The sequence below is a fragment of the Palaemon carinicauda genome, chromosome 37 (assembly GCF_036898095.1).
Source record: "Palaemon carinicauda isolate YSFRI2023 chromosome 37, ASM3689809v2, whole genome shotgun sequence".
In the NCBI taxonomy this organism is placed as follows: domain Eukaryota; kingdom Metazoa; phylum Arthropoda; class Malacostraca; order Decapoda; family Palaemonidae; genus Palaemon; species Palaemon carinicauda.
This window is the reverse complement of record NC_090761.1, coordinates 42,493,234-42,508,084: the sequence shown is the minus strand read 5'-3', so window position 1 is coordinate 42,508,084 and position 14,851 is coordinate 42,493,234. Positions and strand designations below refer to the sequence as shown.

Genomic DNA, 14,851 nt, shown 5'->3' with positions numbered 1-14,851 from the left:
TCTAGGAGCTGTCAAATCGGTCTAAAAACCTCTATGTGACAGGACCTCCTCCAATACCCTTGTTCCGGGCGCTCTCAAGGAACAAACTGACCACCTGACTAAAATCAATGATTGTGGAAGATTGTCGTCCAATCTCCAAGAACAACCATAAAAATACAAGAGTTCCAAGAGAAGAAAAGGGTATTAGGTTACAGGAATGTAGTGGTAGAACCTTCCCCCACTACTGCACTCGTTACTACAAATGGTCCCAGAGTGTAGCAGTCCTCATAAAGAGTCTGGACATGTTTCAAATAGTGTGAGGTGAACACAGATTTACTCCTCCAGATGGTTGTGTTCATAATGCTTTGTAAAGAACTATTCTGTTTGAAGGCTACGGAAGTTGCCACAGCTCTAGCTTCATGTGTCTTGACCTTTAAAAGCTTGAGGTCTGCCTCACTACAATGTGAATGAGCCTCTCTTATTAAGAGCATGATGAAGAAGGATAGTTCATTCTTTGAAATATGTAACGAAGCCTTCTTGACCGAGCACCAAAGAGCTTCTGACTTGCCTCGTAACTCTTTCGTTCTTTATATCTCACTGACCCCTATAGCTGTCGTCAGACTGACCAAAAAGAGAGTCTTCATAGGGAGGTCCTTAAACGAAGCTGAGTGCAAGGGCTCAAACCTATCACTCATTAGGAACTTCAGGACTATATCCAGATTCCAAGCTGGTAATTCCTGGTGCTGTTCCTTAGATGTCTCAAGGAATTGAGAAGATCCTGTAGGTCTTTATCATTAGAAAGGTCCAAGTTCCTATATCTGAAGAAGGCCGCTAGCATGCTCCTGTATCCCTTGATGGAAGAAGATGAAAACCTACGTTTCCTTCTAACGTATAACAGGAAGTCAGCAATCTGAGTCACAGAAGTACTGGAAGAGAAAACAGAGTAGACTCTGCACTATTCTCTAAAAATCTTGATGGTCGAATACCTCCTTGCTCTTGCAATCACCCTAGCTGCCCCCTTCGAAAAAACCTCTAACTCTTGTGAGTTTTTCGATATTCTGAAGGCAGTTAGACGAAGAGCTTGGAGGTTTTGATGGTATCTTTCCAAGTGGGGTTGTATGAGTAGATCTACTCTTAAAGGAAAGCTTCCTGGGATTTCTACCATCCATTCTAGTACCTCTGTGAACCACTCTCTTGAGGGCTAAAAAGGGGCCACTAGAGTCAATCTGGTTCCCTCATGTGACACGAATTTTTTACTTTACTTTGTGTACAATCTAAAATGGAGGGAATGCATACACGCCCAGGTAAGACCATTCTAAAAGGAAAACGCCTAGGCGGACTGCCTCGAGATCTGGCACTCGGGAGCAGTGAGTCTCCAACCTCTTCGTCTTCGAGGTTGCGAACAGGTCCACACAAGGACGACCCCAAAACCGTCACGGGTTTTTGCAGACCTCTTAATGAAGCGTCCATTCTTGACCTCTCCTTCTGAGACTGTCTGCCATCACGTTCCTTCCCCCTGAATAAACCTTGTTACAAGGGTTACATTCTTCTCTTTTGTCCAGTAAAGAAGAACTCTCGCAGTCTCGTAAAAAAACCTTGAGTGGGTTCCGCCTTGTTTGGCTATGTAGGCCAACGCTGTAGAATTGTAGGTGCTGACCTGCACCACTCTGTTCAGTACTGACCTTTCGAAGCTTTTGAGGGACAACAGGACTACCAACAGCTCCTTCTGGTTTATGCGGAGGATCTCCTGATCTTTTTGATCAGAGACCCGAGATCTCCAACTTGCCCAGTGTTGCTCCCCACGCCGAGTCCAAGGCGTCGGAACACAACACAGGGTCTGGGTTCCTCTGTTCCAAGGAAAGACCTTCTTGAAGTTTGACCGGATTGTTCCACCACTGAAGGCAACCTTTACGGATTCCGTAATGGGGATGCATATTGTCTCTATTTCCTTCCCCTTGTTCCAATGGCGGTTGAGGTGGAACTGAAGAGGGCGAAGATTCAGTCTTCTCAGGGAGACAAACAGTTCCAACGAGAAGAGGGTTCCAGCAGACTCATCTACTCTCTCACAGAACACTTCCATTTCTCTAGAAAGCAATGAAGCTTCAACAGGGCTTGCTCCATCCTCGAGGCAGACGTAAAAGCCCCCCAAAAAAACTTGACTCTGAATCTCCATCCCCAAATAAATTATCTCTTGGGATGGTGTCAGTTGAGACTTGTAACTGTTCATCAGAAGACCCAGTTCTTCTGATAAGTTCAAGCATCCTAGAGGTCTAAAGAGACCATCCAGTCGTCCTTTCTTACTGCTGCTAGGGCTGATTTCGATGTCTCCATGGAGAACTTTGTTTTCTGAACGAAGGCGTTGAAAGCACTTACATCCAGGACTGGTCTTTATTTCCTCCTTCTCCAATAAGAGAGACATTTGATATTGCATAGCCTGTCGCTTTGACTCCTCTCTGTATCTGGCAGAGAGATCTATCGGAGTTACTATTAAAGGAGGTTCTCTAGGAAAAAGATTTCACATCCCTCCTTTAGTGACTATGGACCAAAGGTCTGCTCCTCTCCTCTCCCAAGTTGTCAGAAGTTGTTTATTCTGGCTCCTACAGCTGTCTGTGCGGCTTGAGAAAGAAGTAGGCACAACCTTCCTTGCTGTTTTAGACACCAAATCCTGTGTGGCCTTTTGGGATAAAGCGTAAGAGACTTCTTTGACCAACTCTTGAGGAAAAAGAGAGGAAGAAAAAAGGGTGCGTACCTCAATTCTGACTTCTGAATGGGTGTAACCCTAATGGACAGAAAAGAACAGATCTGGGCTCTTCTCTTAAGGACCCCCGCTGAGAAAAGGGCTGCCAACTCATTGGAACCGTCTCTTAAGGCTTAATCCATGCCTGACATAATGAGGCTGAGACTATCAGTGTCCACATCCTTCAAGGCAGAAACCTTCTTCCCCAAGGCTCCCAGAGTCCAGTCAAGGAAATTGAATACTTCTAAAGCTCTGAAGACGCCTTTGAGAGGATGATCAAGCTCTGACGTTGACCAGAGTATTTTGGTCCTTCTCATAGCCATCCGACGGGGAGCGTCTTCTAGACTCGAAAAGTCTCCTTGGGCAGAGGTAGGAACTCCCAAGCCGAGAACTTCTCCCGTCTCGTACCAAACACTAGATCTGGAGGCCAATCTAGCCGAGGGAAAAGAGAAAACAGTCTTTCCCTGATCCTTCTTGGATTGCATTTAGTCTCCCATTCATCCTCAAAGCTCTTTTAGATGATTGAGACAGCACCATCTTTGTAAACAGAGACTCCTTCGACGCCTTTCCTAGCGTAAACTCTGAAGGCGGGGAACGAGGAGCCGCAGGCACAAAATAATTTGGAAACTCTTCAGTAAAAACTCTCATGAGTTTCTATAAGTCAACCGAAGGATGAAGGATCTCAGGATCTTCTCCTTCGAGACTTCCTCTAAAAGATCAGTAGGGGGAAGGAGATCGTCGCTCCCTTCCTCCTATAAGTCTCTGACCGAGGTAGAGACGTCTTGTTTCCTAGGAGTCAACTCCTTAAGGTCCTGACTTCTGGCGTCAATGGGTCCAAGATCATTACGCCTGGCGTCACGTTGTTCCAACGCTTGACGCTCGGAACTATGACGCTCACGATCATTACGATCGGAACTAAGACGTTCGCGATCTCGACGCTCGGCTCGACTGACGTCATCCCTACGTCCGAGGCTCTTATGCTCGGCGTCACGTCTAACTGCTTGACGCTCGGCGTCACGTCTAACTGCTTGACGCTCGGCGTCACGTCTAACTGCTTGACGCTCGGCGTCACGTCTAACTGCTTGACGCTCGTCGTCAAGACTAACTGTTTGACGCTCAATGTCACGTCTAACTGCTTGACGCTCGGCGTCACGTCTAACTGCTTGCGCTCGACGTTTCATGCTCTAACTGCTTGATGCTCTGTGTCACGCGGATCAGTTTCTAGACGCTTAGCAAGAGGATCGTCATTACGCCGCTTGGCGTCACGCACACGCGATATCATAACTCTTGGCGTCACGTTGTTCCAACGCTTGACTCCCAGAACCATGACGTTCGCGATCTAGACGCTTGGAACTATGACGTTCGCGATCTAGACGCTCGGAACTATGACGTTCACTCGTCCAACAAGAGAGACATTAGAAGTTGCACTCAGTGTCAAACATCGTGTCTAACTCTTACAGCAGCGTTAGTAGCTTGCCGTCCAATGCTCTGATGCTCGGCGTTACGTGTCATGCTTCCAAATACTCGACGCTTAGTGTGATATAGATCAACTTCTTAACACTCAGCATCTTCCTGACGCTAGTGTTATGGCGTTAAGAATCTAAACGCTCGGCGTCCTGGCGAGCAACTCTCTTCTTGTCTAGCAGGAAGGGAAATACGTAGGACGCCAGCCCCGTCTGTGAGCTGCGTCATCAGACGGCGAAGATAACACTTTTACCTTGCCTTTGCCATGGCGAGGGCGAGCGTTCTGGGAAGCGTCAACAGGAATGCTCGAGGGTATGTCTGCTCGGGCGCTAACGCCTCTCGTTTCCTTTCGCCGATCGACATTCCTTCTCCCAGGGGTTGGGGAGCTTGGAAGGGATCTAGGGCCAGGAGAACGACAGGTACGAGCAGATGCACCCTCCACAGCACAGATTTAGCACTGCAACTTGCACTTTCAAACTCTCTCACATCAGACCATAATTAGACCTGCCCGCTGCGAGAGATTACACTCTTTCGCCCAGGGCTTGAATGAGAATACAATAGGATACAATTAATAATAGAATTCCCAATATCGAAAAAATAAATGACGATATAACGTAATTTGTGGGACTGTATCGATCGTCATGAGTACTACGTAGCGTAAATTTAACTGTACGCTAGTTATATTTAAACTCTGAAAATAGATCGATGATTATCTAAAGAAAGTATACTAATAGGACAAATATTTTCTTAAAAATAATATATTCCTTTTACATTATAAAAATTAAATACTTTTGTTCTGTAAGTAGTTATTTTCTTTTCATGCCTTGCAAGAATTTTGCAAGTCATACTACGTAGTTTACGTCACCTGATTTGTGACATCATAATGTTGGCAGAATGATTTCCTTCAGCCATCATGTTTTTAAGAGTAGGTTCGTTAGTTTTACAGTAGGGGGAAACAACTCCTAATCTTACCCCTTTCAAGCTACGAACATAGCGATCATATTCCAACCACCAACTCTCAGTCAAAATAAAAAAAAAAAAAAAAAAAAAAAAAAAACGAGCGAAAGCCAAAGGCAAATTGTACATCACCAAGATAACTGCAATTATACGGGTTACAGCGAGTGAAAAATCCAACAATGTTGCCCGTGCGGCGGCAGGGAAGATCTGAGGAATCAATGGAACGGTTCCAGGTACCTAGTCAGAGGGCGCACTGGTGGTACACCTGGCTACCCAATCGGCGATTGCCGGGAGTTTTGAAATTTCTGCCGTGACGTCAGGGACTAAAGCTATATATATAACTACTGGGTAAGTCAGATTTAAAAAAAAAACAATTACTGTATTGTACAATATTTTAAATCCAAACCACATCACAGACAATTAAATCATACTTTCAAGCCCCAATAGAGAACACAAGCTTAAGAATAACCTGTGTTAAGAAAACATAATAAGAATACTTGGCAGTCATGCTGCACACAGTATCTAAAAATCATCTAAAAGTAATTGAAATCTTTCTTCACAGGGCACATAACCCACTGCATTACTCAAATTTACCTAATGGACAAAATTTCACACTACTCTACATAACTTTTGCAAAAATCCTGTCTTATTTACGAAATTCATGCACATATAAGATTATAAAAAGAACTTCAAAATATACCACCATCTACGAAAACTGGAAAAAATACTCACAACCCTAATCCACTATGATAGGAAAATAGTAATTTCTAATCATTCAAAATTATTACATGATATAGTTTCCCAGCACTAAAAGACGTATCCTTTTGAGAATCTTGAAGGCGCCTTGTAAGAAAATAAAACAGAATCTGGCAAGGATTACTATGGGAGCCAATTTACTTATTACATTTGACAACAAAAGATGCAGGATTCTTTACAATCATCCTCATGTTTACAAACATAACAGGAGACTGGTAAAGGATGAAGCAAAATAAATATCTATAACCTTCAGTGAAAGAGGTTCCTGGAAAGACAAGAAATGAGGGTTTCATAGCCATGACACTACAAGCCACAATACTCTTGCTCCCCTATTAAAACATGACTATGGAGTCATGCAAGAACAATATCAAACAGGAAATTTGAATAAAAATCACGACACAAAGGTGGAAGACTCCATCTAACTGGAATCTGTTGTCACTTTACTGAATCTAACAGGCTATTCTCGAGGACATTCACAGAAAATGGCTTTGATTCATATCTCATAAATAATGAAGCTTTGAATCTAAAAAATAAAAAAAAGAATCCTTGCAATACTTGTTTACATTATCCGACTAAATATAATCTAATTCTTAGAAAGTGATTTCCTTATTTCAAAAATCCAACAAAAATAATTGGCAGTTATTATACAAAAAAATAAATGCAATTTTTTACATAAAAAAGAATAGGTAAACTATTTTCAAAAACTCTATCAAAATATAAATAACATCAACAACACAATGTTATTTTAAAAAATACCATTGAATTGTTGGGTTAATCATGCTTATTCATATAAAATAACACTCCTAAATATCAACTGATAATAGCATAACTATTTCTTGTAACTTATACCTTTGCCCTTTGAGATCCCAATCATAATTCGAGTTGTTGATAATGTATTCCATTTCAATAATATTTGGTTAATTTCAACGAGTCAAGAACTCAGCTTCGAAATGAAGCCATATAGGGTTATAGCAAGAATAAATTTAAAGCGTGCAATAAGAGAAAATCATCACTTTGAAAAATAGTCAGTGTATTTGACCACAAGCAACTTTTGGGATGCCCCACCCCAGTAAACTTGTAGGGTTAAGATTGACAAGTGCAAAGTCTTGATGATATAGCAAGAGCTCATCTATTCATCTTTTTTAAGGTAACTTTCAAAACATCATGAGAAACAGGCAAACTTTGTGTTACAGTAATATAGATTTCGAGTATTCTATTTCCTGACTACCTTTAACCTGCTGAAACCCTTCACCTTCCTCAGTATTCTAAATAAACTAAAATTTTCCTCTCTTTGGTAAATGATTCTGTCTTCACCCAAGGATAAAAAGCCTAATACGGTAAACCCCTATCTTGATGTTTCCTTGTGCTTTTCATTATCTTGGTTAACATTCACACATACAAAATAAAACATGCTACTGATGCAAGCAACAGTACAAGAAATTAGCAATGACAGCTTAACTAACTTATCCACTTTGTTGGTGCACAGCAGCAATAACAAAATATCCAAAATTATCAAAATAAGGGGCTCTAATATGTAACCTATCCAGGTATAATTTATGAAAAACAAAGTTGAATTTATTTGATTAATATTCATAATTACTCTAAACCCATACTGATAATGTTTGAAAACTACTTGGAGTGTTTTCTATATATAAGCCTATGGCCATTTCTCAATGAACATGTGTTCAAGAATAGCCGTAAATATTAAAAAAAAATTCATTTTGGGCAAATAATTCTAAAAAAAAAACCACTTAGATATAATACGCTTGCTCTTGACAAGGTTGCTTCAGGGGTTCAAAATCAAAACTTTTACAGCTACCCAACATCAAATGTGATAAGCATACTTTGATATTCATTGCACAGTAACTAAATGAATCATCCAATCTAATGAACATTTCAATATACCGTAAATGAAGTTCAGTTTATCTACTGCTGCCTCTAAGCATCTTGCAGAAACCCATTCTTCTACATAAACAAATAATCACCAGATTGCATAAGCTTTTAGACTTGTTAATCAAATGAAATTTATCATAAAACTAAAATGAAAAGAAAACTACACAATCTACAATGCAGGAGCTCTTCAAAATTTAATTTCTAATGCAAAATTAAACAATGAATCTCATAGACAAGAGGAAACGTGGTTCAACACACTGCATAGGCTTAAGATTGCATCTTTATATCACCTTATGTGCATAGAAGTAGTTGAAGTCCATGTCATAGGTCAGAATTATTTCCTTAAATATGTTTGATCTAACAAACACATAGCCAGACACAAATGAGAGAGAGAGAGAGAGAGAGAGAGAGAGAGAGAGAGAGAGAGAGAGAGAGAGAGAGAGAGAGAGAGAGAGAGAGAGAGAGAGAGAGAATGTTTTTTGTACTAGGGCATGTATAGTATAAGATAGGAAAGGAATGAATGTGTCTGTAATCTTGAATACAGAGAAAGTTCAGCAACACTGAAAACATTGCAAAGAGAGGTTGGCAAAACTTATATTTCTAACAATGAATATCATGAGAAATTAAAATCTGAAATAAAACTAAGAAATTGAAATTTTAATGCAAAATTTAGCGTAATATTTCCCCATTGTACTTCATAAAACAAGTTTTTCAGAAATTCCTACTTCAACCTGATATATATTCAGTGTAAGAGATAAACTGACAGAGCTGTTTCAGTTGAAAACACTCACCACTAATAAACAACCTTGGAACACATAAGCAAGCAAATGACTGTGCAAATGACATAAAGAACACACTTATGTGCAGACATTTACTTTATACTGTGCACAGATATGCTCACTCAGGGATAATATAAAAAGAAAGATTCCATCAGACCAAACCCCAACATACCTAATATACTGTACTATAATCAGAAACACTTTTACCTATGGATGATAACTTTTTTTTTCCTTTCTCTTTTTTGTATACTTTTACTAAAAGATAAATAGTTCTTTTGCCTTATACGAAAGTTAGTTATCTGTCAATTATACAAAGTAGGCTTAAGACTGCAAATAAAAATTGTGGTATGGCCCTTGCTATTCAATTAAAGAAGCAAACTCCCATACACAATAAATGAATACTGAACAATTAAAACATTACAAACAGGTACAACAACAAAGACTGAAACAAAGAATGTATTTTTTAGTGTGATGATCTTATCCATTCCTTTTTTGTACTAATCAACCAATCAATCAATCAAAATCTCTCTCTCTCTCTCTCTCTCTCTCTCTCTCTCTCTCTCTCTCTCTCTCTCTCTCTCTCTCTCTCCTGATTAACTTTTAATTAGGTTTATGATTACCAGTATCTTACTACGTAAAACATAACACCATTTCATCTTCCAACACTTGTATTCTTATTACTGCACACAGAAACAATCTTATTTATATAAGAGAGTAAAAGTTTATGGCAGTCATTTAGTATGACTGACTTATCATAGTTTTCCTTTTATTCTATAAACTTTTTCTAATCAATACTTAATAGGTTGTATGTTCTTAGAGTTTGAAAAAAAATGTATATCATTAGAAAATGAAATGTAACCAAGCACCTCAAGTAAAATCAAATTTATTTTAAGTCTTTTATTTATTCATGAGTGAGACTATTTATTACTGCAGTGTGTTGAATCTAGCTATTGACTAACTTCAGCTAGATTTTATGCTTTTCTTCTATTTGATATGTTTTTTATAAATTAATTACACTTAAAAAGGCATTCAATATTATTTTTGTATTAGAATAAATTTCATGAATTAATTAAGCTAAAAATGCATTCAACATTATTACTGCATTAGAATAGATAACGATTAAAACTGGTGAAATTTAATCTTTGGCAATTGATCAGAAAACTGAGGGGTGGGCTATGCCTCACTTAAGCACTATCATTTCCCTTCACTACAAGTCAAGAATCGTTAGCATTGCAAGAAGACCTCTTAGTTATTAAATTCAAGTCTCCATTTTCTTATTTCTTCTATTCATCTAGAGCCACAAATATTTAAAAAAAATAAATTCTAGCAATTATTTCTAAGTAGCACCTAAATATATATATACTGTACTTACTATTGACAAGGCTGCTTCAAAGGTTACAGATACAACTTTTAGTAACTCAACACCAAATCACATACGAATTAAACAATCACTACTTGGTAATTGTGAGGAAGTTATCCAACCCATTAGTTTTACGTACAGTATAATTGAACGGTAAAAGACTAAGACCTGGTGATATGTCGACCATAAGAATCTATTCCAATCATAATAAATTAATTAGAAATATTTGAAGTGATTTGTCAACCACCTTTTTGTATACCAGGCAAGTAGACTGCATCGTCAAATCCAAACAGTATGGTAAATTTCCCACTTTTGAAAATTTCATTTCACTGAAACTGTTCTCCCCAAAGTAAATTTGGCATTAAAACTCTTATAGGATACTACATCTAGTTGGCAGAATTAAATAGGGGTGAATTTTCCTGTTAAATACTGTATAGAAAACTCAAAACACTACTTTACTTATTTCCCTTACTCAATCTAGTCATAAAGGCTAGCACTCTATACAGGCCTCGGGTAACATTTTTTCAGAAATAAATCCTTCTAACACTTTCTATAATTACTTGGCAATGAAATTTACTTTCGCAACACTCAGATACTTATGAATTTTTTAACCTAAGTTAATCTATCTCTTGTGTACTTTCCGTTTACGGATCTTTTTCATGTAACCAGATTAACAGAGCCATTGCATAATAACACAAGCAGTTTTTTATGAAATCATATCTAAACATTTATTATGCAAGTGTCATATAGCTTTGTAAAACTAAGGTTTAAATTCAATGTATGCATATTTTAGTTATTGTTCTTTTATATCAATATTTATTAATACCATTTCCACTTGATAAATTTTGCTTATTCAATTAATCCATTCATACAGTACTTGTACTTATATATCATACCAAAAAATATATCAATTTTCTTGAAGCCTTCCCTAATTAGCTTTGAAATTTATGGCTTTTCTAAGAAAGAACAAAACTAAATCTGTTATTACTTTCTTTGTACAATTTCTATATGCTCTAGATAACAATGATGAATAGCAGCAAAATGATCAAACTTAGGATATTTGCCTCTGATTTCTACAGGACAATTTATAACTACACTCATCTCAAAACCAAATAAACCAAACTTTTGATGGGAGAGCAGGATAACAAGAATACACTACCCTAACAGTGAAGTGTACTGTCCATTAGAGAAATTTATTTCTATCATTTTAATTAAGCTGGCAGACCTGTCTTAAAATACCTCATATCAAGTTCAAATCAAGCTAGGAAACCGGTCTTTAACTAAATATAAAGCTAGTCCATTCGTTCAAATTCTACCAATACATTATACCCTTTATTCTCAAATCATTCCTCCCTCCCATTTTACTTTTTTTATTCATAAATCGTTAAAACCTTTGTTTGATAGTCTTTCTATGATATAAATTATATCAAATCCAACTTTACTGTACTGCAATACACCACATTTGATATCAATTGTTAGTGGAAAAACTAGAGCAATCATAAACTTATATTAATCACAGTTGCAGTATCATTCACCTTCTTAAGAATATCATCAAATTTACAGTAACCGTTTACTCCTCTCCTAAGATATTCTATCATTGACCTCTAAGTTACACTACTGAGTAAAATATGAACTTAAACTGATTAATAGGCTACAAAATTGCCAATACATACAAGTACTTCTAAAATATAGTAAAAACTCCTTATCTCTTAATTCCCCGACGGCTGTTGAAATGTTAATACCATTATAATAAAGGGAAAATTCAATTTAACTGCACACCATTACATCATCAGTTAGTACAGCAGGCTGCTATAAAGTCATGTTTCAATTAAAGGGGTTGTTGGCCCATTTCTTTTTCATTCATTTCTTTTCACTACTCATTTAAGTTTAGTCCTTAAAAGTATCCTTATTTCCTTACTTATTCCACAATATCCTTATTCCACTTCTTTAGTAATTATTATCCTTATTACTCTTATTCAATAATTCTAGCTATATTCTATCTGTATTAATTTGATCTAATGTTAAAGGCTAAAAGGTTTCAGCTATTCTTTCCTCTTATCTAATTCTTTTACATTTCTGTTATTCATGCATTTTTACTATTAATTTCAGTCATTTATTCCTTAAACCCTTATTCCCTTTCTAATGCCATATCATCTTTATTCCTTTATATTCATCATTTCCCACTACAGTAATACGCTGCCATACGTTGTTAATTGGTTGCAAAATATCCGACATACGGCGGTTTCAGAGGCAGGTCAGATTTTATCCCTATAGAGTGACTTATACGCTACCTATACACGGAACAAACATGAAAAGCACACACAACCTGTTATCATTTAATATAAACCACATACCTACACTAAATAAGCCTCCCTGTGAAGTATAGATATTGCATACTACTGCATGTATAAAACTTAAATGAAATGTGTAGTTTTTTAACAGACACACACCCACAGAGAGAGAGAGAGAGAGAGAGAGAGAGAGAGAGAGAGAGAGAGAGAGAGAGAGAGAGAGTGTGTGTGTGTGTGTGTGTGTGTGTGTGTGTATGTGTGTACTGTAGTGGAATTGTTTTGTATCCCTAATCACATACAGTATTACGATATTTTTTATAATGCATCTTACATTATCAAATATAACATAATCATATATAGAACTGTACAATATTATGTTTTGGAGCCTCTTTGAATAATTTTCACAGGTGATATCTTTATATTATAGATATTATATGATGTGAGTGCTAAATAGTTAGCAAGTGTTGGTGATGAATTTATTATCATTATTATTATTATTATTATTATTATTATTATTATTGTTATTGTTATTGATATTATTATACAGAATAGTATAATGTTATTAGTATAATGTTATTACTAAAGTAATTTGCAGCATAAAGTACTTATATCTTTTAATTTGGCAGTTCCATATAGTACAGCATATTAAAAGGCAATCATGTTTATGAGAGAGGCAGGGATATTAATATTGCCTGTATAAGATTATTATGTACTGTACCATATCATTATTACTGAATATTCACTACTGTAGTGTATTTTATATCTAAAGTACTATTATATTTCTTATGGGATTAATTACAAGTTTTAAAAATTTATTTAAGAGTTTATATCGCCTATTATCCACAGAATTCTTCAACTACGGGACCCCAAAACCTAATGACCACGGATAAGGAGGTTTTACTATAGCGAAATTAATTGTTAGGTTTTGCCCTCATTAGAACAAATAAATTATCCAACTTCACTGAAAGAAGTCTGTAGGACTACACTAAGAGGATATTTCTATGTGTGACACTCATAAGTGGAAATGCCAGATTGGGATCAGACAAGGGAGATTAATACTTCTGTTTCTAAAAGTGTTTGCCATGCATGGATATATGACATCCTACTATAAATGAAATCTTACCATTCAATTCAAGTTGAACATCAAAAACTGTTCATGTGCCTTTTCTCCTCCCAAGAAGTGAAAAACAGATGTTTAAGTAAAAAAAAAAAATGTGAATGTCTGAGTGAGCTCTAGTATCATCAGAAGTGAAGAATTTTGGTTTGTATAAGTGCAAAAGATTTCAATTAATAAAATAACTGATTCAATCAAGTGTAGGAAGATAATGTAAATAAAAGACTATGAAATAATGGTAGTAAGAAGTTCCAAGCCAGTTAGCTTGAATCTTATTCTGAATAAAACAAGGTTGATACCTGTTCCTCATAATGTAAATTATACCCAAAATACTCCACACACAAAAAATGTCTCAAGTGATTCAACAGAGGATATCTGCATCTTCGCAACATTAGGAAGATAGAATGAGAATGCCAATGCTTGCAAGCAGCAACTGGATTTCATTAATAATGATACACATGAATCCTAGAAAGCACAATACATTTGGTAAACAAAAGCTCATGTTCTCATACTAAGATCATTATTGTATTGCCACTATATTGGCAATCTATTTTTCATACTGTAATGAGTCATATTTCAAATTGCTATTCAGTAAGAAGAAAAAACAGAACTATACATGATTTAAGCCAACACATACTTTGTTTACCAAGTGAAATTATATTTGATGCCAGAAAATTAAAAATTGCATGATTACAGCATTCATCCATCTACCCTCCTGGTGGGTACAATAACAGCCAAGGATAAGGGTAAAAGACATTCATGCACTTGCAAGCTCCATCTCAAATTCTAAAGAACGTCTGAATGCTATAAAACAAGTCAGGGTAGTACTTCGAAGTGAATAGAGGGATATACTGTACTAGAAGCATTTCTTGAACTGTTTACTATGGAATACAAATGTCTTAGAAATCATACTCAATGCAGGGTACAAAGTTTCAAATATTGAAACCACTAAAGTGTTATAATGGTATCCACTCAATGTAAATAAAGTATGATCACTCCTATTACTCTTTATTCTAGTGATCTACTCCCACAATTTTGCAAAACTAGCTATTTCTTGATAGCAAACTTTTTCACATAAATATTAGCTAGAGTGATCAAACTTACATAACACAGAATGAATGCTTAAAAGATGCTTGTTCTTCAGAACTTTAAAAAATATCTGAAAGCAAACATGGAGGAACCCACCAAAGATATCCTCTTCATTGTTGAAATCATCCGGTGTATATGATGAATACATGGACATAGTCATACTCTGCTCCTCCACTTGCTTTTGTAGAGCATCGATACGAGCCTCATAATTCTGGAAAAAGTAGCAATCTACTTATGGAAATGTTTAAATACATATAAAAGTGTCATTGGTATCGCATATTCAAAAGATGGCCTCACATTAGGATGAAACTATATAATTATTATAATATTTTATCATTTAATCAAAATATATTTCTAATAGTCTAGTACCAATTGTGATGTTGATTTGAAGCCAATTACTTTCATTTTACTTTCATATATTCAAAATTAAAA

At 36.4% G+C, this 14,851-nt stretch overlaps 1 protein-coding gene across 16 annotated transcripts in view; it reads right to left on the bottom strand.

Moving 5' to 3' along the window:
• Window positions 1–14,851, bottom strand: part of unc-104 (kinesin family member unc-104) — a 348,954-nt gene that overhangs the window by 144,327 nt on the left and 189,776 nt on the right. For all 16 annotated transcript variants that reach the window (XM_068361054.1, XM_068361056.1, XM_068361058.1 and 13 more), the window contains one exon: window positions 14,516–14,630. In XM_068361054.1, coding sequence (XP_068217155.1) covers window positions 14,516–14,630 — 115 coding nt within the window. The remainder of the gene's footprint in view (window positions 1–14,515; window positions 14,631–14,851) is intronic.